The following is a 27,353-nucleotide window of genomic DNA, read 5'->3' as shown; positions in this document are numbered from 1 at the left end:
AGCTGCATCTTGTACAGTGGTGTTTGAACTGGATGGGCTTTAAGGTCCCTTCCAACCAAAGGGACAACTTGTTGTGGATGATATAACGTGCTATGATGGAGACCTAGATGATCTGATAAGATCAAAAGCTCAGAAATAGGTTATGGCAGTTTTAGGCGAAATCCAGATGCTAAATAATATTCAGTGCATTCTGGCATTGCAGTGTACTCCATGGAAAGAAGTTCAGCATGTATTTTCATGTATTGTATTTCCCACGTGACGATTTTACAAGGCATTCCTCCAGGGAATCTTACCAGTATATTTTATTTGTGTTATCTGCAAATACCAAGGGAGACAAAGCAGGTATGAAAATGAGAATGGATGCTGTCCTACTGCTGTGTAATTGCCAGCCTACAGTTAGACAAACACTGAGCTGCAGCTTGCAATATCATGGCTTGAACACCATGGCAATCTGCTTTACAGTTTGAAGTGAGGAAAAAAACTGTACTCTTACCTATCAACTTAAAGTAGCTACATCAACAATATCTGAAACAATAGGAAAAGATTATAAATGCTGGTGCTCAGTGACAGCAATAATGACCAGAATGTCTGAATTATTATAGAAACTTCTTACATGAATAGTGCACAATTTTTATATGAGAAAATTCATGCAGCTGCTGTTGTGACCAATATAAGGATAACCAGATCTTAAAATGCTTGAGATAAAGTGTTGCCAAAAAGGATCAATAAGAAGGACCCAGAGGAAATAACAGAAGGATCTATGGAGAAAACACTGGGGAAGGACAGAATTAAAGTGGACTTGTTAGTAGTTGATATCCTACAAAATATATTTCTCCTGAAAAATATTAGAGACATAGGCATCACTTTATATAAATCAAGAAGCAATGGATTACAAACTGTGTAATTTCTTTGTCCTTTGAGGAGGCATGTCTCTGTTGATCTATAGAAGCTGCATTTACACTAAATGAGGCCAATTTCCTATGTGCTAGAATTTTCCTTCGTACTGCTTTCATTCTTCCTACCTGTTCTGCTTTGCCTGAAGGAGAGAAGGGGAGTTAATTAATGAGTTGCATTTGAGATATACTTTCCCAGCAGCCAAATAATAGTGATTATTGTTCTTTCTTAGTTTTGATTTAGATATTTAGGCATGCATAAGACTTAGGTTCATATACCTAGATTTGCTTGATTCCTATTTCAAAACCCACAGCCACCTCCAAAGCATCCAACACAACTTGTGGATGGTGTTTGCAGTGTTTGCCTTTACCTGTTGCTTAAGCAGCTGCTGAAATGTTGTCTACTGTTCAAATCCTGAGTGGAGTTACATTCCACAGAAGATTTCTCCTTGGAGCAGAAACTTCCCACTGAATAAAAAAATGCATAACCTCATAGGCCACTCTCTTCTGCATGCAAGTAAAACAAGGGAAGTGGGGATACCCAGAACTGCCATCAACTCATCTCTCCACAGCATTTGTCCTCCACTCAGTTCTCCATTCAGCTCCTCACCCTTGTGGGAGGAACAGGGTTTTCTGGGAGCCTGAGACCACTGCTGATGTGGATGAACAATTCTATAAACTAAGTTCTCCTTCCTGTGTGCTCTCCAGTGTTTTAGCAGGTGCCCTACTCCACACAATCCCCTTGCAGCCCTTAGTCCAGCTCTCTGTGAGTATGGGGTAGTGGGGAGGGGGAAGAGTGCTTAGGAAGAGATTTATTAACAAAGGCAGGTTACTCAAAGGCCTAATACCCCTTGCAGCTGCAACACATTGCATATGAACTGTCAAGCATCTGATCTCTTGCTCCCTGGTAAGTGCTACATCTTTAGAGGTTGATGCTGTGTGGCATGAGGTTGTCTCAGCCCATCATTATTTAAGCTAGAGAGCTCTGAGGTGAGGCTGGAGCCTCACTCAGACCATTCTGTTAGCATCTTGCCTGATTCATCTCAGGGGTGGGGGACCTGAGCACAGAAATGTAAGAAATTCAATAAATATATAAAATGCTCACCCACTGTAACAAGACTTCTCTCTTCCTATGAACCAGAAGAAGAAAGAGGGGGAAAAAAAAAAGGAAAAACGTCACTTCTGACACTTAAAAAAGTCCGTATAGCCGTAACAGGAGAACTGAACAGGTTCCCTCTCAAAGGTTTTCAAGTGGGATTTGTTTCATCTCTTACATTTTGCGTTCTGCTCCAGGCCTTAAGCAGAAAACACACAGCTGCAGAGCACAGCGTGTCAGCAGTGCACGTTGCAGAGCTGCGGCTGATTGCCTGCTCAAAGTGCTGCCCAACCACAACTCCAGCCCTGCACCCAGATGATCTGCAGGGGCTGAGAGGGGCTGTGAGCAGCCACAACACTAGGAGAAGGGGCTGTGCCCAGCTTCCACCCTCATCTTTGGCACTACACTGTTCTGAGAGCTACAGTGTTGGCACTTTAAATGGCATTTTTAGGTATGTAACTGGTGTCTTGTCTTTGATGTGCTGCTTCTGGTGCTCTTTGCACACAGCCAGGTGATGGGAACACCTGGTGATGTCCCCGAAACACGAGCTGGTGCTCAGCCCTGAAGAAGAACTTGCCTTACAAGCCTTGCCTCACATAGTCTGGTGCAGTCAACAAAACAAGACAAGGCATCCCACTTAACAATGAGAATGCTCAGTAAATTACGTGAACAGAGGCATGAAATTTCAGTAAGAGACCCCAGCCACCAGCTTTGTCTGAAAGTCATGGATCACTACGTCCAGCTTAATAGGGCTGCTCTCATCGAGGGAAAAAAGACCAACCTGGGGATGAGATGACATGTGGAGCTTTTTAACCCATGGCAGCTTATCAGCAATCTGCTCCTTGCTTCCAACAGGAAAAACCTTCAGCATCTTTAGGGGAAATGACTTAAGGGAACATCAGTGTCAGCACTAATAATCAAATGATGGAGGGCTTTTTTCACAGCATCGCTAGCACAGAATTTTGTTTGAACCTCATTGGTCATAATGAAAGAAATATCCTGAAGTCTGCACAAGATACATCCCTTGGGAAATGCCATCAAGTCAATGAATTTCTATAAAAAGATTAACTGGGACAGTTGTAACATGTCCGTATTCCCATGCTAGATCACTAATTACCTCCATTTGTTTTCCATAATGGACTTCAATCTCAGTGGAGTTTTTTTTGCCATGAACATTTTTCTCACTTGCAGCAGTTGCTGCACATTCACATTTGTCCCTCCAAGGGCAATGCTGTCTTTTTCCCATTTTTCCAGCCCTCAGCCTGTGAGGCAGTGTCTACCACACCAGCTCATGCAATCACTCCTGGAACCAAGTGGATCCTGTACTCAAACAAAACGAGTCAAGGTCTTGCACTCATTTATACCCCAAAAAGTCCAAAGGGATTTTAATGAGCACAGTGGAGACTTGGTAAGTACTGGTTTTTTTTTAGGATTTTCACAGCTGCTTTCAGCACCTGCCAAATTACCCAGATGTTGCAGTGCTATACTCTGTGTGGTTCAGACTCCTTACAGAACAGGCTGCTTCTCAGTCCTTTTCTCACTCTTTTCAATAACTGCTGGTTTAAAAAAGCTGCATGTGTGATTTTGAAACAGTGGCGGATTCATAAGGCCAGGAACTTGCTGTGCCCTGGAAGACCTGTTGTTGCTGTGATGGGGATGAGAAAGGAACAGAGGGGCTGCGGAGCTGCCTGGCTCATGCAGACTCCATCAGTTGTTTTTTCTCCCCATGCACCCCAGGCAAATCCACCTTTGCTCCCTACTTCCCTCTACTTTTTCTTATTATTGAAGTCTCGTGGATTTCTTCTTTTAAATTACATTTTTAGAAACTCCACCTCCTCTCAAAAGCAAACTGTCACTGCTCCTATCATATTAGTGTTTCTGTCTTCTCCTTAACCAAGAATCACTATTTTGTATCGTTTTTGAGCGCACTTTTGGATCATGCTATCACATGATTGCATTTATTTTTTTAAATTTCTGTCAGAAATGAATGTAAGTAATTAATTGATTTTTCCACTATTCTTTCTGAAGAATTAAATGAACCTGTAGTCGCACAGTTGCCTAGCAATTCAGGCGAAGAAATGCAGCACATAAAATACATCCTGGTTAAAAAAGTATTAAAAAATCAATGGCAATGACAAGCTAGCATGTAGTTATGAACAAAGGTTGATAAGTGCTGTTTTCAGGAAAGCAGGTGGTGTCATTTGGCCTGGAAACAAAACATCGGTGAAAGAACACTGGTACCTAACATGCAAGCCCCCAGCTCAGTGGGGAGAACTGAAGACACTAGCATTAATCAGGATGCTGGGGTTTAGGGTAATGTATCAGCTGAGCTGATCCTCAATACCAACTTTTATCATAAGAGGTATCAACGATATGTGACATGTCTCACGTGTGGCACTGAAACTGCAGTGTGCAAAAGATGAGGGAAAAAACTGGCTGGTACATGATAGTGCAATGGACATGATGTTGTGTGGAGGAGTGTTTCCATAATGAAAGGAAATTGAGAAATCTAATTTGTCTTTATCTGCTTTGGCACACGGAGCTGTGCTGTGCCTGGGGACACACTCTGCTGAGCGCCTGCCCAGTGCTTCCAGAAACTCAGAAACCCAAATTTGCACTACCAGACAGGAGCAAGAGTTCCAGCTGCCAGCACAATGCAGCTGCAAAGTTTAAAACTTGTATAAAAAAGCCTCTGCACTCACCCAAAAACAGAAGGGCTTTAAAGGGAAGGAGAGCTTTGAGCTGACTGAATGTACCTAAAGCTACAGCTATCCTGGCAGGTGTTGTAGTGCAGCTGGAGCAGAGTGGAGTGAAGAGTGAGGGATATGGAGCTGGCATTCACACCATGCATTCGAGGGGGTCGCATTAGATGAGTGACTGCCCCCATGGTGTCTCAGCACTGGCTGACAGCTGCAAGGCACATGAAGTGGAGAAAAGTTCTGGGACGAGCATCATTTGAAGTGAAAGCTCATTCACTTGGCTTCGTGGCATGAGGCAGAGAAATGGAGACCAACTGCAGTTTTAAAATGCATTTGAAACACAAACCAAAAATACTGAGATGGGCACAGGCTGGAAGGGAGGTTTTGGGTGCACAGCCAGCATCCCAGATATGACTGACCCTTCACATATGTCCAAGGAATTTCCCAAGGGTATCAGGAAGGGATGACAAAATGCTGGTGTGAAGAGGAAGATGAGAAGATGGCATTACTTTCTGCCTCCCTTCTCCTTGGAGTGCGCTGAGATGGGTGGGTGGAAGAGCAGACTGTGCATCCTTCTCTTCCCCAGGGATCATGAGCCCCCACTTACTGCCTGCTTGGAGGATGCTAAGATTGTCAAAAGCTGGAAGATACCCCGAGCTGAAGCTCTATTGATGTGTATTACTTTGAATCAATGAATATTTCATTACTGGAGAGAGAGAATATGAATCAATAATTCAGGAGTAAGGAAAGGGAAAGAGCTGGGCTGAGCCACTGCTAGACACATTTCACTTTAAAGCACTTAAACTCTATGGTTTCTTCAAAAACCACCTTAATTACAGGCACCTACAGTCTCTTCAATGAAGTCCTAAAGCCAGTAATACTCATCAGAGAATTAAAATCATCCTTTGCCCCCATTAGTCTAATCAACAAGCAAAATTTAATATATGGCTTCAAACCAGGATTTTCTGTTGCCTTGAGTGGCTGTGAAAATAGAAAACACAGAAATGCTGCTTAGAAGGACATTTTTGAGGCAGAGGAAGAGAGAAGAGAGAGAAAATTGTGTTGGGAAATACTGGGAGAGAAAAGTGCAAACTGGCAATAATTGGAAGATATTGAAATAATTGAAATAATGGCCATGAGATAAAGATGTAAGTAGGGAAGCATTGGGTGTACTTGTAGCAGGAATAATATTGCTGTTCTAATTTCATTTTGAACTGAACCTTGATGAAAAAAGGAGATAAAGGATTAATGATACAGAAAAAAACCAAGCCTATTTTTCTAATGAAACAAAACTGGTTGATACTTCCAAAGCATCAAATTCGATCTGGAAGTACCTGGAATGTCTGTAATGTGAAAGAGACTGAAATAAGCAAACGCTGCCAAAATCACAGTTATTTGCATGAAAGCACTGGTCACAATCATTTATTACTTGACCAAAAAAAAAAAAAATAGTTTTCCAATTGTTCAAATGTCTTTTTTCCAAAAGCACACATTTTCAAAGCAACACTTTCTGATGCAGGAGTTATAATGTCTTTATCACAGAAAATATTACAGACGAATTTACAACGTGCAAAGTGGTGGCATCAGAATGAAGCATTTTATCTCACTGCTCTACATTTTTTTTTTTAAATTGAAGTTATTTTGCTTTTTGTCCTCAGAAATTGCACAAAATTCTTTCCCAGCCTGCTCCCTTCCCTTGTGGTAACCTGTACAAGAAGACCAATGTGCTCTGCTAATCTCAACAGCAAAACACTACACTGATGGACATCAAAATAACTCTCCTATCCTACGGGGAAGAGCTTTCTTAATATTTTGATTTCAGGTACATGAATTAATATTGCCCACATGCACAGGAGCAATAACAGCTTTGGCAGTCTCCTTCTACAACTCGCATTGCTGTGAGTGCTCATTTGTTCAGTAAGTAGCAGAATGGAGACTGGAATATCTTCTCCAATCTCCTCAAAGAATAAAAGATGGCCTGAGGTCTGTTCACTTTGGTGTACAGGATTGACCAGGCATAAGTAGGTTAACTTCAAGCTGACAGGGTGGGTTTGCTTATTAAATAACTAAGCATGTGTATAAAATCCTGACAAAATTCCTGCTAACTTGAGCAGCATCTGGATTTCACCCCAGGTGCTTTCAAGGGATATGCATTTCTTTTTGCAGTGAAACAAAAGGCAGTGAAAACCAGACATTAGATATCTCAGTTTTTGGAGCAGATGTACCTGGGCGCTCACCTACTTCTTCTCCAGGATTATAATTTATCCATTCCTGGTGGGAAAGCTGAGGGCCTTAACAGGAGGCAAGGAGTTGGAGGAGAAGCTGCAGGCGTGCTGAAGAACCAAATCTCATCTCTAAGGGGAGGCATGAAGGTGTACACAGGTATACATTAAGTGTACATTCATCTCACCTTGTCTCTCCAAATGAACAAGATCAAAGAAGTCCAGCTATCCAGCACTCTCTGAGACTTTTCCAGCTCCTTCAGCATCCTATGCTACCAGCAACAGGGGCTGCCCCTGCAGGTGATAGGAGAGGTACATCCAAGGGCCCTGCCTGCCTCTGCAGCATAACTGCACTTCTTCTCATGTACATTCGGTGGCTTTCCTTTGCAGATTCATTCACAGGACTCATAAACATAATGACTGATATCATCTGGCGCTACACAGGAGATTTCATGGCCCCTGACATCGTCTGCAGAGTCGTCCGCTACTTACAGGTACAGGACCACGTGCTCTCCTGCATGCCTGAACTCACCCTAACAAAATGCTGCACAGATGCTTTGCTTCCACCAGGACTGCTAAATGCTGCCAGTAGTCATCTAACACTTAAACACATCTTATTTCAAACATATTAAGTCCTTTACCTTTTGCAGACCTGGAAAAGGAAAAAGGTCTGGGTGAAAATATAGGTCTAAACTGTAAGTCTTTTTTTTTTTTTTAAAGTAGTGTAAGTTTTCAAATATTCCTAGAGCAGTGTTTTATCTGGCACTGATTTCTACAGTAAACATGCCTCAACTACTTCCTTCTGTATCTTCTGCTCTAGGTGGTCCTCCTCTATGCTTCAACCTATGTCCTCGTGTCACTGAGCATAGACCGGTATCATGCCATAGTTTACCCCATGAAGTTCATGCAAGGAGGTAGGAGCATTTGCATACCTTGCTACTGCCATGGATAGTATTGGCTAGCTTCATTTTGCTAAGAAAAGTTTCAAAATTATTCATCCTGTTCTGTGAATTATTAATTCCTGCTGGATTCTGTTACCATTCTCTGAATGGCAAAGGAGCTGTGATTTCCAGATTTATTAAACTGCACTTAGCCCTCAGCAGTTTTTATAAGCATTGTGTTTGCAAAGAATGAAATGACATTTTAAAGGCACGGAGGTTTTCATTATCTTCCAGCATTTTGAGAAAATTATTATGAGCAAAAGGTATCCCTTACAGCTATACTGACTCTAGGAGCAGCAACGGCTTTATTACCTGTATATTCACATGAAAAAATAATTTGGATAGAGTGCAGTATTGAGAATTGATATGACAGTTTGATGTGAACTTCAAAAACTATAGCAACTAAGTTTGGACATTGATTCTATCTTAAAATTTCTTCAATTTGTCATTTTTGCAGCACTCAAATACACCTTGTATGCTTAGCGACACAATTTAAAGAACACGATTTCTTTCCTACGCAGCTTAAAGTCTGAAGTTATGTATGTTGCACAGGGGGAATAAATAGCAATAGCAGCAGGGGGGAAGGGGATCGGTTACAAAAGAGATGGCAGCTGAAAAATGCACTTCAGTCAGGGAGAAATATCGTTCTTACTTTGGACAAATGACGACTATTGACAGCCTGCTCTATTCAGGGGCTCAGAATAGTGGTCCTCTTTGGACTCAGAAAGCTGTGAATCCATCACAACCCAGGCAGTGTTGCATCCTTGGCAGATGTTAAAGCCCGAAAGCTTCAAATGCTTATGTGAAGTTCAGCCCCAGCACGCAGACTGGCTTTTGCAGAGTGGGAGGATTGCCACCAAACTTTTATGAGCAGGCTTTTGGGTGTGCAGTGCATGCTGCAGCTCCCACCAGCCTGGGGTTCCCGAATCACCTTGAGCCAAGCAGGCCAAATGACATTTCTTCCTTACAGTACCTACTGGGCTTAGCAAAGAGGTTGTTAACAACAACAACAAAAACCTCTATAAGTGCTTTGTTTTTTTGTTGCTATGGAAAATTTGCTAGCTTAAAGAACAAATTGTATGCAATATTTTTTTTACTCTCACAGGAAGAGTGCTTTCTTTTATGTGATGCAGGCTCCTTTAAACTCTTCCTACACTTGTTGGGGTGCAGAATATCTCAGTCCTAAGAGATCTCAGTACTCATCCTTCTCCACCACAATGCATGTTACCCCTCATCTGTCCTACAGTGTGCAGAAGCACACCATTCCTCCACCACTTGACACAAGATGGCCAGAGGCTGAGCTGCAGTTCAATGTATAACACAGGGTCTAAGATGGCTGAAGGAGTACATCTGTTTCCCCTCATCACATTTACTGAAGCCCAAGTGGTTCAGGATGCTTTTCTAAGATGTGGCATGCTCATCATGATGAGCACCCTGATGAGCACCTGCTTCCATCAGGGCTGGTACCATGGAGAGATGTCTTTCATGGAGCCAGAATCGTACAACCAGCTGTGTATGTTCAAGTGGGAAAAAGGAAGCAGTGGTAAATTCATAAGAATGCCTAAGAAGGCATGTTCAGCACTAAAACTTCCTGGAATACATACATGCATACGTTAACCTTTTGCACTTAGCTGTCCCTGGCAGAGCTTTCCTGTGTGCAGCTCTCAGGAGTCTTGTAGAAGAACAAAATGATTTACAAAACTTTGTCACTGGTGATAACCCAGATACTGTCAAAACAGCCCTGAGAGAATCAGTGGCAAGTAGCACGTATTGTTTTTTTTCAGAATGAAATGCTCATCCTCCAAAACCCTTCAGTCAAGAAACACACAAGTCATTTACCAGAATCACCAAGGTTGGAAAAGACCCACAGGGTCACCCAGTCCAACCATCCACCCATCACCAATAGTTCTCACTACACCACGTCCCTCAACACAACATCCAAACATTCCTTGAACACCCCCAGGGTCGGTGACTCCACCACCTCCCTGGGCAGCCCATTCCAGCACCTGACCACTCTTTCAGAAAAGCAGTATTTCCTAACATCCAGCCTAAATCTCCCTTGGTGAGTCTCAAGTTTCAAACATTACATTCCTTGAAAATATTATTTTGGAAAAAAAAAAAAAAAAAAAAAAAGGTCAAACATTTTCTTTAGAAAATGTCAATTTGTACTTTATTTTTTTAATTATATGTTTAATTCCTAAACACGAGTTATGTTGAAAAAAAGAACATTTGAAGGAAGCTGCTTTCTTAAAGGCTTCTAAGAAGATAGACTTGGACAGTTAAATATTTCATAATCACTTTGCAAATACCTAATTGACCACAGAAATTGCAAGATGGAGAAGAACTTTATATGCTATATATACTTTTTAATGCCAGCACTTCTGCTCTATGAGGCACCAACCAACCAAATCATTAAAAAATGTGAAGATTGTAAGCTCAAAGAGAAACTTAGAAGTTGCAACAGAACGCATTACATAAATATTTCACCATTTTGAGAAGATACGTATGACCAGTGTGCAAACTGACCAGCAGCAGTCAATAGAACTGCTTAAATAAAAGACAAAATGTGAACAGATGGAAACTGTCCCTTTTGCTGTTTTGGGGTGCAAACACTGAGGTCCATTAGATCACTGAGATCCTGGAATGGTTCTCTCCAGATTTAAAAAGGCATTTTTTTGGAGGAAGGATTGCACAGCACCGCCATTCACAGTAGCAGGGAGGTGCCTCCCCACCAGATGTGGCTGGGGGCAGGCAAAGGTACACAAAGCTGTTGTCACAGTGTGGATGAAGGAAGAGAAACAAAAGAGGCCAAGACTGCATCCAAAGAGAGTGGCCAACAGGGCAAGAGAATTGATTGTTTCCTTCTTTGCCTCTCCTATGAAGATGGGCAACAGGAGCTGAGCTTGTTCAGCCTGGAGAAGGCCCCTGGGAAACCCCACTGTAGCATTCCAGACCTTGAGGGGAGTTTTAAAAAGGAGAGGGACTGACTTTTTACATGGTCTGCTAGAGATAGGCAAGGCTGAACAGTTGTGAACTAAAAGAGGGGAAGTCTAGGTTAGATGTCAGGAAGAAATTCTTTACACAGAGGGTAGTGAAGCACTGGCACAGTCTGTCCTGAAAAGCTGTGGTGCCCCATCTCTGGGGGCATTAAAGGCCAGGTTGAATGGAGCCCTGGACAGCCTGAGCTGGTGGGTGGCAGCCCTGCTTATGGCTAGGAGTTGGAACTGGGTGAGCTATAAGGTCCCCTCCAACCCAGGCTATTCTGTGATTCTGTGAAAAGGACAGTTATGAGAGCCAATAACCAGAGCTGACAGCAGATTCCTGCTAATGCTGGGTGCTGGTTTTGAACATTCTAGTATGGAAAACTCCCAATTTAAAGTTCAGTATCATTTTGAAAGGAAAACACAGGGCAAATAGAATATTATGCAGATTGTTATACAGAGTATTAGAAACGTGTTACTTATTTGATTCCATTTATAACATATATGGTCTAGTTATATCATTTGCCAGCATTTAGAGCATTTACAATGAATAAATACACTGCTTATGAGGCAGCCAATTAACATTAATCCATTAAGATAAAAATCTACCCAGATACTACCATTGCTCAGCAAAGCTCTTAGGACTAGCAAGGCCATGTTTTATCAAACACACAGAACATTTAAAAACCAAAATCAGTGAACATTGCAGTTAATATTTTATAAAACACAAAAATAAAACAACTCTATTGCCAAACCCAAGCTGCCTACTCCTTGTCAAATTAAGGTTGTACGAAAAGTAAGGTATGTTATCTAACAGTGACCTTTCCACCTTAGAAACAGACTTGTGGGTCCCATCGAGGCTTGTGTGCATGCTGTTCAAGTAGCTTGCTCACAATCTAAAGCCCTTTCTGTCAGGAAGTATTTTGTGAAACTCTTAATATTCCTTTTGCTAAGTTTATTCTGTTATGCTTTGTGAAACCTCATGGTTTTCCTCTTCTAGTGCAATATTTATAGACTTAATCTAACCCTCTCACTTATGTGGTTGTCATCAGAGCTCTCCTAAACCCAAGATTAGAAGGACTATATTTTGCTGAATGTGGGCAGCATTTAAAGATGAGCAGGATAAATGAATATTTGCAACTGATGTTTTATAAAGCATAAAATTACTTTTAAAATGCTTCTCCCACATGCTTTCATATTGCTCTTTGAGCTTCAAGGAAGAAAGTCGTACTTTTTCATATTCATAATTTAAAGTGATTTTCTATTTCACTGCCACTGCAGGTATTTTGTAGGCAGGCTGGACAGTAAATAGTTTCAACGCTGAATCTTCTCAGATCTCTCAAAACTCTGTCCTCATCTGCTCCTCTAGCAATCTGGCTCAGAAGGCATAACTACTGCTGAGGATCACTTGTATAACACAGATCAGCTGCTCCTCCTCACACTTTTTAGCAAGAGCTACATGGATTTTAGTCAAAAGATATATATATTTATGAAAACTAAAGCTTCAGGGCTGTTTGCTCCAACCAGTTGATTTTTATAGCATCCCATAGGTGCCACATGGCATCATTTGGTTATCTACCAGCTCTCCCTATCTGTCGAGGAGGCCATAAGCCAGGTGTAAGCAGTAACACGAATCTGCTTAACTCCTATTCTTGATCCTTGAACTGCCATTCTTCACCAGGCAGCCTGGAAGAATCTCGTAGCTGCTGGCTGCTGCAGCAATTAAAACTGCTCAGCACTTTGAGCACAACCATAGGATTTCCTCACCCTCATTGATGCTCACCCTCAGCATCATTGAGCATATGCCCATCAGCTGGAGATGAGGTTGGTCCCCACTGCATCACTGGGAATTGGCAAAGATTTCTGAGCATTCTGGGAGCACAAAGGTCTGCGTGGGATGCTGAGGAGTGCAGATAGGGCTAAAGGCAGATGAATGTGCAGTTCTGACTCAACACTGAGCTGATGAGTTTTTCCTAAGTCTTTTGTAGGTCTTCTCACTACAAGATGCAGCAAAATGTTGAACATCTAAGGAGGTCATTTCTCCTTTTCAGCACCTCCTACCCATTTATGTTTTACGTAACCCTTCCTGGTCTCAACCCTTCTCTGCTATCTGAAGGGCTCTTTCTTTTCCATCTGTTCCCATACCAGCTGATTTGTTGCTGTGCCCAGGTACAAATGTGCAGCAGGACAGGTCTGTTGTCCCTTGCAAGAGGGACAAGAAAGAGATGAAATTCCCACACTCCTCTGCAGTCTTCTCAGCACTTACTATTCAGAGACCGTCCCCACCTCTCTCTCAGTTCTGCTACAAAGGGCCAATCCCACTGCCTACTCTGCTAACAATGTCTGTTTGAATCTGTTGAACAGAAAGACAGGCGAAAGTTCTTATTGGAGTGGCCTGGAGCCTCTCTTTCCTGTTTTCAATACCAACTCTGATAATTTTTGGGAAACGACAGCTCTCCAATGGGGAAGTGCAGTGCTGGGCTCTGTGGCCAGATGATTCCTACTGGGTCCCCTACATGACGGTGGTTGCTTTCCTTGTGTACTTCATTCCTCTGATCATTATCAGGTAAGCCTGCCATTGGAAGTGCATGGTGAAAGCTGTCAAGCATGCAATCAGCTTAATGCTTTAATTTCAGTCGCTCATTATGGTTTCATTTCCACACCTGTCTCACGGTGGCTTTGATTCATATTGCACAGCACACGAGTCGCTGTGCTTGCCTTGCAGTGCTCTCCACGCAGTAATAGCCAGGAACATTATTTCTGAACAAGGAGTGCATCTCTAAGTGTGTCCACTTATCTCTGCAGCTTCAGGCTTTAAATAGACCTTTATAAATGCAATATGAATGTTTAGCTTATACGATAAAAAGTGAATTTAATAAAAGAACAGAAAATACACTTAGCGCTAATTAAACTAAAATTAATTTTAAGTGCTCTCAAGCTTCATAGTATTTGAGGAGTGCTACTTCATCAGGGTCAAAAAGAAATTCCCAATTGTTTGAAGCTGTCAGGCACTTCCAAAATATATATAATAAAAAAAAAAAAAAAAAAAACACTGCAAAGGAAAATTTGAACTGCAAGTATTTCAGATTGATTTGCCTGAGACCACAAAGGTGGTCCACAATAAAATCTGCTATTAAAAGGAGCTCAGCAGAAAGAATAAACATAAACAGACAAAATTAATTCACTGTGCAATAGAAATTATCTCAGAGAATACTGAGCCTGGCTACTGTTTCTGGGAGAGATTTGTTGTGAATTTTTTGAATAGTTAGCAATTAGGAAATTCTATCCAGCACCTTAAGTGTTTCTGGGGAGAGGCCTGTATCCTGTCAACTTATCAATCACACAGGTGTGTAAAACCTCCCCTTCATACTCCAATTTACATGTCCACACATTTTCTAGGACAGCTCAGCCATTCCTTTTCGCATGGAATATGAATAGGTTTACAGACAACAGAAAAAAACACACAGAAAGTCTTTTCCAGTTTCCTGACATTATGTTTCCCCTCCTCCTTGTCAAAACTATGCGACTTGACTTACAGCAAATCCCCAGAAGCAAGAAGGCAATGAGAACAGGAGGGAATAGGGAAAGGCGGTGAAGGCAGCATTTCATGAGACTGCCCTGACAGCTGAGAGATGAATAAAACATCCTCAAATTTCCGTGGCTTTAACCTTAAGTGACTTTCACACAAAAAGTTTATGCCAGGGCAGGAACTTAAAACCATGGACAGTTTCTCATTTCAGGGTATGTAGTGCAAGTGCTCCCACCTCATCTTCAAGACAAATTTTGGACAGGTCCAAAGTGGTGGCAGGCACATGGAGGAGGGAGGTGGGTGGATCATGGAAGGATGAGTAAGAGCCATTTATTAGTTTATGGCCATTTATTAGCTGGCAGCCCTACCCATGGCGGGGGAGTTGGAGCTCAATGAGGTTTAAGGTCCCTTCCAACCAGAGCTACTCTATGATTCTATTTTCTTTATAACAGAGAGGAATGTCTACAGCCACAGAAGAAGATTACCATTAGAACAAAATCAGTAGACACACTGAACAAATACCCCATGCTTTGGAAACAACTGTCTAGTTTTTGAACCATGTTTTCAAGTTTTGGATTGTCAAGTATACAGCTGAAGGTTGCAACATCCCATCTGACACATCTGCCAGACCTCTGTCGATGCAGCCTCGAGGCACAACACCTATTCCTTTAACACCTCTTGGCAGTCCAGGAGGTTGAATCTAACCTACCTCATGTGGCTGCAGCATATTAATAGGTAGTTTGCAGCTAAAGAGCACCAGGAATGGCCAGTAATTCCTGCAGGGATTCTATTTCCCTTCAAAAGACACGTTCCACTAAGTCCCTTTGGACATTCTGCAGGACTGGTGAGACACTGTTGCAGAAGGGTGAGCGAGGACAGATGCAATGTCTAGATGTAACTGGTGTGTGACATTCAGTTGAAAGATTAATTACAAAAATGAGAGGTTTTATTTAGTCAAGGAAGTAAGGTATTGTGTGGTTTCTGATTTTAGTGGCTTTTAGGTGAAGGTGTTCCAAAAAAAGACCACCACTTAACAATGGAGAGACAATACATACATGTGCGACTGAAAACTCAAATAGTAGTATGGATGAAAAGGATTTATTTGTATTAAATTCCTATATGGAGTGAATTCTTGTATGAAATACAAATTTAATATGAATAAAGCAGCAGCTGGGGTGCAAAGTACGGTCACCAAAGCAGCCAAGCCTTACAGTGCAGGCAGCACATAGATTAAGACCAAGACCTTTTCTGCAATGACTCATTTTGCTTGTGCAGCTTCTTTATTTTCTCCTCTGAAGCACTCCAACCTAAGTGCATGGTGGGTGCCCAAAGCAATGTGGGATGCTGCCTGAATTAACTCTTGATTAGTTCTGCCACCTGCATCTGCAGGAAGCCTCACATCCAGAGCAAAGCACTTCACCTAGGAAAGCACTTTTTCTGGCATGGCTCATGCAAAGAATAAAATCTTGCTTTTCCGGTGCAGAACTTAATTCGGCTCTGATCTGCCATTCTGGCTGCAAAGTTTTCAGTTGCTACAATCCACATACCATCGTCTTTAAGTTTCTGTCATCCATCTTCCAGCACTCAGAGCTGATTTCACATGTTCCCAATACAGCCTACAAGTAACTCAGACGAGATGCATCGTCCATAGTACCACAGCACAAATGATGTAATTCAGCTGATAACCCTCACAGTCAGCCTGGGAAGCCCTTCCGTTGGTGAGCAAACCCTCCAGACACAATGTGAGCAAATTCTCTGGAAACCAGGCAAAAACATGCAAATAACCTGCTCTTCAATTTTGTTAATGTCTACATAAAAAGGCAATCTATCTATAAAACCACAAAATACTTCAATGCCAGACAGATGTGTTTCCACTGCCACTTTGCACAAATGGTGATTTTTTTACCCAACTGTAATACAAATGAACAAGACCAAAATATCAGAAAGAGAATAAAGGCTCTTAAATCTAAGCCTGGTTATCTTTGAAAGCTGAGAAATGGAAAGAAGACTTGTTGTTTTCTTATTAAAGATCCCCTCCTCTTTCTTCGTGCTGGTCAGGGAGATCTAAGTGTCCTGCATCACATCCCATTTTTCCTTGCAGCACTTGAAGGTTTGGCCTGTTCTTTCTTCTCATTTGGGCTGCACTACCACTTTTTCTGCAGCTGATATTGTTAACCTACCAAACTCCAAAGAGCACAGAAAAAGGAAAAGGGAATCTTCCTGATTTGTTCTTCCAGGACGAGAATCCACAGCTACAACAAAAGCCATTTCAGCTACACTGAATAAAGCCAAGTGAATCTCTGAATGATACCTGTGATAGGTGAAGATACTTCGGGGCACTGCTAAACAGGGGCCAGATCAAGATTACAGTTGTTCCTCCTGCAAGCATTTGCACCTGACCTCTCAGGTCCTGTGATGGAAAGACATGAAAGTTGCTGGTTTTCTGTCCTGCATTGTTATTCTGTGCCACACCATAATTGAATTCTGTCAGCTGGATATCAGAAATTTGGAATTCGTAAAGTTTTGTTCTTTTTAGCTGTTCTTCAAGATTGTCAGATGCATTTTCTCTGTTTTAACCTTTTGAATACAATATATAAACATTCATCTAATATAATTCCAAATACAAGTTAAAAAAAAAAAATTCCTCTTGAGGTACAGAGGAAAAAAACAGTCCATCTGCTGTTTAAAATCAGAATTCCAAAGGGAACATTTGCTGTTGAGCAGCAAAAAACTGGTCAGAAGGGAAAAAAAAACAAAACAGAATCACCTAACCTATAAGGAAAATGTATTGAATTGAAATATAAGCTCTATAATGAAATGGTGAGTAGATGAGTTATCAGAACTAAATCAAATCAAATAAAAAAAAAGGTATTAATAAAAATTGCAAAGATCTGATTTTGAGTTTGATTCAAAGAGAACAGTCATTTTTGCCTGCAATTTCCATTTCAAAGGAAGAAATTCTAGACCTTGTATGTACGTTCTACTATCTGCCTGTCTATTCACTTGCTCATTATGTATGCCTGCACTGATTCATCTGGATGAAGTTACACGCACATTTTGTCTTTGGATAAACAGTGCTGCAAATCAGCCACCACACAACATAGGACAGCTGCAGCCCTCTGCACAAATACAATATGAGAAACAATAGACAATGCTGGAGGACAAATACAAGCAATTAACAGGGAGCTTCAGTATACCCTTTGCCATTGCAATGGCTCATTTTGTTAGTAAAGACTGTGCCCAGGTGAGATGCTAACATGATGTCATCATTTATTTTAAAACAAAAACATAATTCCCATTCTTGAAGAGCTGGCATCTTAGGGATGTTTTTATCAATACCTAGCTTTACCAGAAAGCATTTTGTTTTCCAAAACAAAAGTGAGGTAGGAAGCTACCTCAAGTTGGTTATTCACAAGGACAAAGGCTGCCAAAATTACCAATGGAGTCAAATTAACCAACACCATTAACTAATAACATGCTACAATGAACGTGCATCTTAGTTCTTCAGAATCTGGATCAATCTAAATTGCTTTTGGAGGTGCAATGAATGTAATTTGCTGAGTTACATCCCTAGACTAAATTATGTTCTTGTAATTTCCTGACACTTCTACACGTATGCATCTCCTTGGGGCTATGAAAAAGAAGCACTGCATTTTCATATGAACAGCATATCCACTTTATCCTATGGTCTTCATCACAGCCTGAGTGGCTCCTTCTGAAAAAAAAAGTTTTAATTCTTTTTCCATCTAGATTTTCCACTGCATCTGATCTCTTCTTCCCTTTCAATAAGTGCCCTTCTTGTAAATAATGAGCCACAACAACTCATATAATATTTCATTATGGTAGTATGTATTACTACCATAGCACACTTACATGGCATCCAAAAGTCACAGTCAGGGTTGCAAGACGAGTACACTAAGTACATTCAGGCAAAGAAACCCAACAACATCTGGACTTCCCAACCATCTGAACATCAGATCCTGTTTGTCCCTCTCTACTCTTTGCTCATCTGCCACTTTGTTTACCATCAAGTGTGAATCTATTCCCATCCTTTAAGCCCTCAGCAGAAAGCAAGTGAAGAGCCTGGGTTCATAATTCAATAGCAGAAGCATTTGAATGGAAGGATGGAAACTGAGTATTCGAAGCTCCTTCATCCTGATACTTGAGCAACTCTGCATGTGTTCTTCTGGGCACACAGAAAGATCTGCATCAAAGGGGGCACTGTTCTAATGGCAAATAAAGAAGGTCAGGCTAGAGACAGCAGGCTGGAGATAAAATAGAGACAAGTCTTGCAGGAGCTGGCTGAAGTTTTCTCATGATAACAACAGTCATCATCATAATACATTCTGATTCACTGAAACAATCAAAGGAGAAATGATGCATGAATTTTCGACTTTTATCAGAGCAAAGTACACAGAAACTCTCAAGTGAACCAGCTGATAAATAAACAGGCTCTTGAAAAGCCAGGAGATAAAAGGAAAATGTTTGAGTCAGCTGGGAGCCATGCTGGACCTTTGAAGGGATTAAGGAAGGCAAGCTGACGTCTGTGGAAGAGGCGCGCAAAATCCTTGCTGGGTGAGAACTGTGCTGCTCTGCTGCACAACCTGGTCTGTGTGTTGAATTTCCAGCTCTCACCTTCTAAGCCTGGGAACCAGAGCTCTCAAACCTGTATAGAAAATATACCTACAGGATGCACAAGTGCTGCCTTTGGAAGCATGGCTAGGAGCTGAGGTGCTATAGGAAAGGCTTGTGTATCAGTCTGAAAGCTCTGGTAATAATAATGTTATCCACTCTCTGGAGGAAGAGGAAGTCAGAGCAAGGCCTTGTGTGTTGTTTTTCTTTCAGTTGCTGCAAACATAATGAGTCCAGAGGAGGGCCACTAAGATGATCAGAGGGCTGGAGCACATCTCCTATGAAGAAAGGCTGAGGGAAGTGAGGGAATGGCTGTTTATGAGGATGGATAGTGATAGGACAAGGGGGAATGGTTTTAAACTGAGACAGGGGAGGTTTAGGTTGGATATTAGGAGGAAGTTTTTCACCCAGAGGGTGGTGAGGCACTGGCACAGGTTGCCCAAGGAGGCTGTGGATGCTCCATCCCTGCAGGCATTCAAGGCCAGGCTGGATGTGGCTCTGGGCAGCCTGGGCTGCTGGTTGGCGACCCTGCACACAGCAGGGGGTTGAAACCAGATGATCTCTGTGGTCCATTTTAACCCAAGCCATTCTATGATAACATCCTCATCCAAGATGTGTGTTCAAACATCTCTTCAGCTGAGAGGAATTATGTTCACCTATTCTATGTCAAATAAATAGAATCCCACAGTTTTTATCACCTAGGCAAAAGCTGTAACAACCCATGGTTACTGTGCACTAGAGCACTTTCTATCTTTACCATCAAAGATACAGGCATATTCCTTTCTAAATACGCAAACTGCAACAAATCCGGTTTTAAGTTACCTAATTCTTCCGATCTACCTGGCACTTCTGTGCTCCTTGATTAGATTCCCAGGACCTCAAGAGCTGAGTGAGCACTAAGGTACATTATGTTTTCATGGGTTGTGTCCCCATTCTCTTCCCTGAGTTACCATTTTATTCATCAGCTTCATATTCCCCAAGTAACACCAGAACAGAGCCAGACATACAGCTGAAACAATTCCTTCTTCTTGCTTCCCCCATTTCAGGACAAATTTCCTTCTTGCAGCTCCCACATTAAGCACTCACAAGCACTTCCTAGCGCAGGATGAGGTGCCTCCTGCCAGGATCTGATAATCAGACAGTTTTGGCCTCAGACAGCTCAAAATCCCCAACAAGCTCTTGCCTAGGAGAGGTTGGCCAAAACCATGTCTCTGCTTCTGACTTCAAAGCCGACATCTGTGAAGCCTGGACAGTGGTAACAAACTTCAACGTGAAAATTCTTTGGGTTGCTCCTGGAAATATTTTGGTAGAGTCATATGTAATTTACTATTTCTATTATTATTGCTATCATTTTTATGAAGTTCTGCCATCTCCATGGGCTTCTTACACGTAGACAAGTATATTCACAGAGAACGAATGACTGAGATGTCAGTTAAATTTACCATGCCTCACAGTATCAATGACTCTTTCCCTTCTGCAGTGTCATATACTCAATCGTGATTCGAACCATCTGGATGAAGAGCAAAGCTCAGGCTGTCATTATATCCAGCTGCACTGGTGAGTCTCAACACCCACGTGTCTCCAGACGCAGGATTCAGATTTGGGGAGCCACATCAAATCTGGGAATGCCCACATATGTGGTGTTGAGTTGGGACCCCATCACTGTGGCGGGATTGGGTTATCTGCCACTGCTCCTTCATACCTGTTCCATACTTCTTTCCTTTGACATTAAGTACCCTTTTGAGAAAGGATAGAAAACATCTACAAGAAAAGAATTAGAAGGTAATAATCCTTACTCTAGAACTCAGAGTCCTTAATCCAAGAATTTTGTCCATATGTAGAATGGTTTGTTTTCTAGCAGCCACTCAGATAAAAATTTCAGAATGTTTTCAAATGCCCTTGGGAAGTTTGAATTTTGGTAAGAACAGAAACCTTGGGGAAAAAAAAAAAAAAAAAAAAAAAAAGTCATTCTTCTCAGTCAAGAGATAGATTCTGCACTAAAAACCAAGGAATTTTCAGTACTATTAGGTATGGACTGTTTTCAAGTTTCTCTATACAATATTTCACTGATAACAAGCTCTCATTAATTTTATTTATATTTTTTCCTCACAGATTACATAGCCTGGATATGTTGTTTTTCTAAGAGGTGCAAAAAAGTCATGTACACATAGTTATTTCCAATGACATTCATTAAAATTCAATCTCAGCTCGGATTTCAAGAGTCAAAAGATGTTTTGATAAAAAATGACCTTCTTGTGTGTTCACTACGATGAACTTAATTATTCTCACAGGGCAACGTGAACAGCAAATTGTCATGAATAATGAAATCAAGCATATTATTACAATCACGCTGGTACTGCCATTGAAATGTGGAGATTGGTTCTCAGAGACATTAGCGTGACTTCAGAGGAAATGAGATCAACCAGCCTTAGTGCGAAACTGAATAGACTTCGCTTCTCAATTCAAGCCACATTTTACTTCTGAAAAGCAAATCTAACAGCATTTCTTCTTTTCTTCTTTTATTACTGAGTCCAACAGAAGAGCAAAATGCATGACTGTATCTAAAGCATCAAAAAGAGGTTAAGGGAATGGAGTATGTAGCTTTCAAAACCCACCTAATTGAAATGCAGTTAAAAACTGAACAGGTAGTCTGTTTTGCCAGACTATATCCTATGTTGTTTTTTTTAATTACAGTTGCCAGATCCTTTCAGAAAACATCTCTTCTAACACCACTCCAGTTGTGTTTTTGAAGCTGTGATGACCAGAGGTTTTTGCTAAACTGATATTGTTGGGTTTACCTACAATGTTTCTCCTGCCTACGATTCCAAGTGTGGAGACTCAGGGATATGCAGCTGCTACAGTGCTTCAGAAACATCTCCTATACATATATTTCCACTTCTGATTTTAGAGGGCTCAGGTTTTTTGTGCCTAATGGGAGAAAACTTGCTAATATATGAATTGCAGGAAATGCATACATCAGCCCTGCTCTTTCACTGGTTCTACTCTTCTGTCCCCAGATGGCAGAACCTCTGCTGGCTACAGCAGTCGTGGGTTCATATCCAGAGCAAAAGTGAAAGCCATCAAGTACAGCATTGTAATTGTTCTTGGTAAGTATGAAAAAAAAAAGCCTGCAGCTGGGGCAGATGCTGAAATTAGGGATCTCCCTTCATCACCAGCAAATAAAGGGCATGAAGTGATTCAGCAAAGGAGTTTTACTTAGACCTCTGACTTGCCTTCTGACCTTGTCCTCTGCCCTCCTATGACTGACAGGATCCTATTTTAGGCACCTGATGTATGCAGTGATACACACAGCCAAGCTGCTAAAAGACCTGGCAAATGAGTTGTCTTTTAGGTTTAGAGAATACAGGCTGTTTCATTATGGCAGGAACAGGAAGAGGCAAGGGAAGCAGAGCAATTAAATTTGATGTCAGAAGCACACTGCCTGCAGAGGTGGGGACAACAAGCTCTCCTCGCCCAGCCAGGATGCAGATGACTCAGTGCAGGTGTCCTCCGTCTCCCAGGGAGATGACATTATCCTGATGGAATTAGGAGGCTGACATTTAATCTCGATAAATAAAGGCAACATCACACAGCACTTGTGATTAGCTGATGGAGACAGACAGGGAGATATCAGAAGCTATTTACTCCCCAGGGCACTGCAGGAGAGATCGCTCCTCTTCCCAGTCCTACACAAAACTCAGATTGATTGATACTGTGATAATAGCTACTACTAGAGGTGCTTAGTTCACTGGTTAGCTGTAGTGTCCTTGGACATGAGAGATGCTGCTGTGATTCACAGCTCTCAGAAATCCAAGGACACCTTCTCTGCATCTGAACTCATCTGTGTGGCCATCAGAGAAAGACTGTGCAAGAAACACAGAAACAGTCACTACCACAATGCCTCCAGATGGCAAGAGCTCACCTAGGTGCTCAGTATTTCAGAGGACCTTGATAATATCAGGCACCCAGCATCTCTCACTGTGCAAGAAAGTGAAGGCACGTAATGCTCATGGATTTCCATAAATCCACCTATAGTGGGGGATCTGTAGCCAGTGCTATGATCCACGCACTGACAGGGCACACTGCTGTTACTACGGCCCCTGTGTGTGCACACTATTAGGTTGGTTACTCCAGAAAACAGGAGAGCTTACTTCTTCCTTGCACATTCACTGAGCACCCAGCTCCATAGCCAGCACATTGGCTATCCAGGTGCCTATAACTTAGCTGAGTGAACTGCCTGCCCCAGCATGCTCAACACTCTTTGTGAGAGCAGTTGACGTAGGCATTTATGAGACAAATTATTCCTGAATGCCTGCAAAAAAAGCGAAACCCATGGCCTCTTTTTCTACCACCTCCTAACAAAAGCTACGAATGACGCAGCCCTCTCAGACTTGTTTCTCCAATAGCAGTAGAGGAATCGTAGAGTCTTCCTACATTCCCTTACTACAGGGCACCTCCATCCTGCATGCAAAACGGTACGTCAGCCTGCTGTAATTCAGAGTGAAAGTGTCATTCCTTGCTTCTGGGTGCCTAAGAGCCTTTTCTTAATAGGCGGCTGTGATAGGCAGGGCTGTCACAGAGCAGCACTTTGGTGCTGTCTGCGTTTAGACTGGCTGCTCACTCAGGGGACCATTAAAAGAGCGCTTTTCTGTAAGTGATGATGCTCTAACTGGCTACCTATTTACCCTTTATGTGTGTGCAGCGTACAGAAGTGCCTCAATACATCTAGAGGGAGCACTCTAAGCACTTAAAGGAGCACACGTAATGTATTTTATGGGCATTAAAATAAAAATGAAGACAAATAAAAACACAATTTAATAACTATCCTCTTAAATAAGACCCTGCGTAGGGAGCAATTTCTCTTGCATGAACAAATACTTATGTATTATGACAGCCTCTATTTGTGCGTATGTGATTAACTCCCTAAATAACCATACTGTCTAATGTCAAGCTCTTCTGTCTCTCCTGCAGCATTCGCTCTCTGTTGGAGCCCCTACTTTCTGTTTGATATCCTGGACAACTTCAACATCCTCCCCGAGACCAAAGAGCGCTTCTACGCATCCGTGATAATTCAAAACCTGCCGGCCCTGAACAGTGCCATCAATCCCCTCATCTACTGCCTCTTCAGCAACCACCTCTGCACCCCCTTTGAGTACCGTCCCTTTACTCTCACCCTGACTATCCCAAACAGAGGGGAGAGATAAGCACAGCTGCTGAACTCATCCCCTATTTTCATCCATTTTAATCCTGACCATTCCTTGTTTTCCTTAGGGAGAGAAGAACACGAAGGTTGGAGGGGACTTTCCGGGACCGGAGTGATGGAGGGCAGGAGATGCAGGTCCTGTCCAAACCAGAATACATCTAGCACAGGTAATGCCCTCAGAACCACAGCAGGACCCATGCTGAGGAGAGCAGAGGTTTCCCCGAAGAACAGACAGACACCAAGCATGAACTGACTGGACTGAACCTGTGCCTTGCTGCTGTTGAACAGCACGAGCACTTGGGACCAGCACTGCACCTTCAGCTATCACACTCTGCCAGGACCAAGCCAGCCACAAGGGCTTTGCATGCTACTTTTGTGATGGCTCATTTTAGCCATCTGTTTTCAAGCAAGATGTAACATATCCATACTCCAAATGGCAAAAAGCAATGTAAACAGTGTCTAATCAAAGCCTTCTCTCTGTTCTTCAAGAATCTCTTGCAGCCATCCAGTACCATGCAGCTCATAGAATTGGTGAAGTGTTTACAAGTAGTTACAGGAGGGTACCCTGCTTAAAATGAACCCAGGAACTTTTCAAATGAGAATACACCCCTGTCACTCTAAGTTTATGTCTTGGCTTCACGTGCAACCACTGACAATGCCCTACCAGAAAAGAGGGGACTGTAGGGATGGATGGTTGCCTCCCTCCCACCATGCCATCCTCCCATACACACCATCTCTGTAGCTCATCCTCCCATCCCCTTGCAGAACTTCCCTGCTATTTTATCTTGGCTCCCCTACCTTTACTTGCCATGACAAATATGGGTGATAAGTTTCTTCTGGGCTACTGTATAATAAGATGTGAGCCCAAATCCTATTGTGCCTCAGCTGCTCTGCTGCTCACATCCCTGTGACAAAAGCCCAAGCAGCCTTTGGGGGATTCTATGCTTATGCCACATAGGTACACTTGCCATACCGGACACTCCAGCAGAGCAGATCAATCTTGCCACAACATAAAGGTGTTTCTCCCTGTCTATATAAGAGATGATATATAGCTCTAGATTCTCTACATAAGAGATATATCTACAGGTATTTCCCTCCCTACAAAATTCTTTAATGTCCCTTAAATCATAGAGGGAACTGTATACATCTTCAGAGAAGCTCAAAGCTGGAGAAAAGCATGGGTTAAATTGTAAAACTCAAATTATATTTTTAAAAATTACTGGCTGATGTTCCAGTCTTATAAATTCATTGTGGGGTTCACAGAGCACCAGGCAGCGCTCGGTGGCACAGTATCCTGAGCTGCTGGACATCCCCTCCCTCAAACCCTTGGGTTTGAATACAAATGTTCTCAATGTTTTAGCAACTGGGTGAAGGATATGAACGTCAATGCTTATTTTACTGTCGGTCAGCTTAAATTGTTTGCATGATGATGTGCTCTAACCAGCTGCACAGCATAGTTTTGCTTTTCCCTGTGCAAAATTTGCATCCTTACATGAGTCTGTTTAAACAGGTTTGTTTTGTTATTTTATGATGCTGCTGCTTCACGCTGAGTTTATTCCCTGCAAAACAAGAACTGAATAAAATTTACTTCATTACCTATGTTACGAAAATGTTTTTTCCTAAGCAGAGGATATATAAAATCATGTGGCTTTATGTTCTTAGGAAAATGAGTAGGGTTTCTCTTTCTATTGTTGTGAAGTTCTGTCGCATATAAATGTTGGTGTTAAAACCAGCTTAATTAAAACCATGAATCCACACCACCCTTTGCAGCCCCTACCTATGTATATAGACTGTCTATAAGAACCAGAAAACTTTTTGTAGGCATCTCATAACATTTCCATAAGTGGACTGCTTGGTTTAATCTTCATAATGATGTTGGGATTTTCCCCCCCCCCCCGTACTATTTTTCATCTGACACAATTGCACCACTTGCCTACTTTTGAGCATTCAATGCAGTTTGCAGACTTAATACCTGGAAATCAGATACATTTCTTTATTAGTACTTTGGTTTGCAAACTTACATGCCTCAGTCATCGTCCACACCTCCCTCCCCCCCACCCTAAATGTATATATTTGGTCAGCATATGGATTAGCCCACCAAAATTAAACATATTCATAAATAAATGCAGGAATCCAGCCTTGAATAGAGGCATTACTCACTTATTTTTCAAAGAGATGGTATCTCTCAAGCATTACTGTGTCAGGTGCCATTTATATGTTGTTCCTGTCACTTTGCCTGGGGCCCTGACTGCAATTCCCTTCTCCATTAGGAGACATTTCTCTTTAAATACCCTCCTGTGTTTCACTTGTCTGCACCCCTTCCGAGCATGTATTCAGAAATAATTTTTCTCATTTTCTTCCTGCTTCCTTCCTGTGTAGCACAGGCAAGTTTGCTAAGATATTATGCTTTTTTGTTGTTGTTGTTGGAAGATAGAGTGCATTATACTTAAAAACTAAAAAAAAAACTGATTTTTGCCATTAGCCCACAGAATACATTCATAGTCCTTTGTCTCATGAGTGAATAATTCGGGGGCATTCATTTAACTCTGACGGATTTCTAATTTCGTGTCCACAACCCACTCTTCACCTGTTGATTTAATTGCGATGCAATTGTTAAGAAAGATCCCAGAGTAACCAGGAGAGGTAATAAATGGCAACGCCAGGGTCCAGATGCCAAGAGATAGAGTCTGGAACACAAGAATGTGGCACTCAGTCGGGTTGTTGCCTGTGACAGTCTGCGAGTTGTGTGTTGCATCTTCTCTGACACTTCAAGACCCAGCTGAGAGATCCTTCCGACATGCCCACAGTAACTATCAACAGGCATGCCTGCTGGGATGTAGAATACCTTCTGTTTTTAAAGTCCTTTCTGATCATAGATTCCTAGGAATCGTGAAAATGAGATATTCAACCCTCAGACAAGTCACACCAAACAGCCTAAAACTGGTATAGCTTTCAAACTAATAAGTAATTCAAGCAAATAAGAAATACATCTTCCCCATGACAGGCACAAAGAAAATATGAATGAGAAAGCTATTCAGCTTTCATTCATTTCTGGATGCAGTTTAAAATTAAATTCCCAGTCCAGATTTCCATCTGTTGCGAAAAAGTGTAAAGTGGTATTTTGTCCATATTGTTGTTTTAGTCCTTGAAAACTCCA

At 41.9% G+C, this 27,353-nt stretch overlaps 1 protein-coding gene across 1 annotated transcript in view; it reads left to right on the top strand.

Annotated features, from left to right (window-relative positions):
- NPSR1 (neuropeptide S receptor 1) overlaps positions 1-25,866 on the top strand; it is a 78,467-nt gene extending 52,601 nt beyond the window's left edge. Inside the window, exons 4-10 of the mRNA XM_052692665.1 lie at positions 7,301-7,404; positions 7,731-7,824; positions 13,197-13,398; positions 20,474-20,550; positions 22,011-22,100; positions 23,965-24,145; positions 24,265-25,866. Of these exons, the coding sequence (XP_052548625.1) occupies positions 7,301-7,404; positions 7,731-7,824; positions 13,197-13,398; positions 20,474-20,550; positions 22,011-22,100; positions 23,965-24,145; positions 24,265-24,358 (842 nt within the window). The 3' untranslated portion in view covers positions 24,359-25,866. The remainder of the gene's footprint in view (positions 1-7,300; positions 7,405-7,730; positions 7,825-13,196; positions 13,399-20,473; positions 20,551-22,010; positions 22,101-23,964; positions 24,146-24,264) is intronic.
- The last annotated feature ends 1,487 nt before the right edge of the window (positions 25,867-27,353 follow it).

The sequence above is a fragment of the Tympanuchus pallidicinctus genome, unplaced genomic scaffold (genome assembly GCF_026119805.1).
Source record: "Tympanuchus pallidicinctus isolate F22 unplaced genomic scaffold, pur_lepc_1.0 scaffold3, whole genome shotgun sequence".
Taxonomy (NCBI): Eukaryota; Metazoa; Chordata; class Aves; order Galliformes; family Phasianidae; genus Tympanuchus; species Tympanuchus pallidicinctus.
The sequence above is the reverse complement of the archived record's forward strand: the minus strand, read 5'-3'. Positions and strand labels throughout refer to the sequence as shown.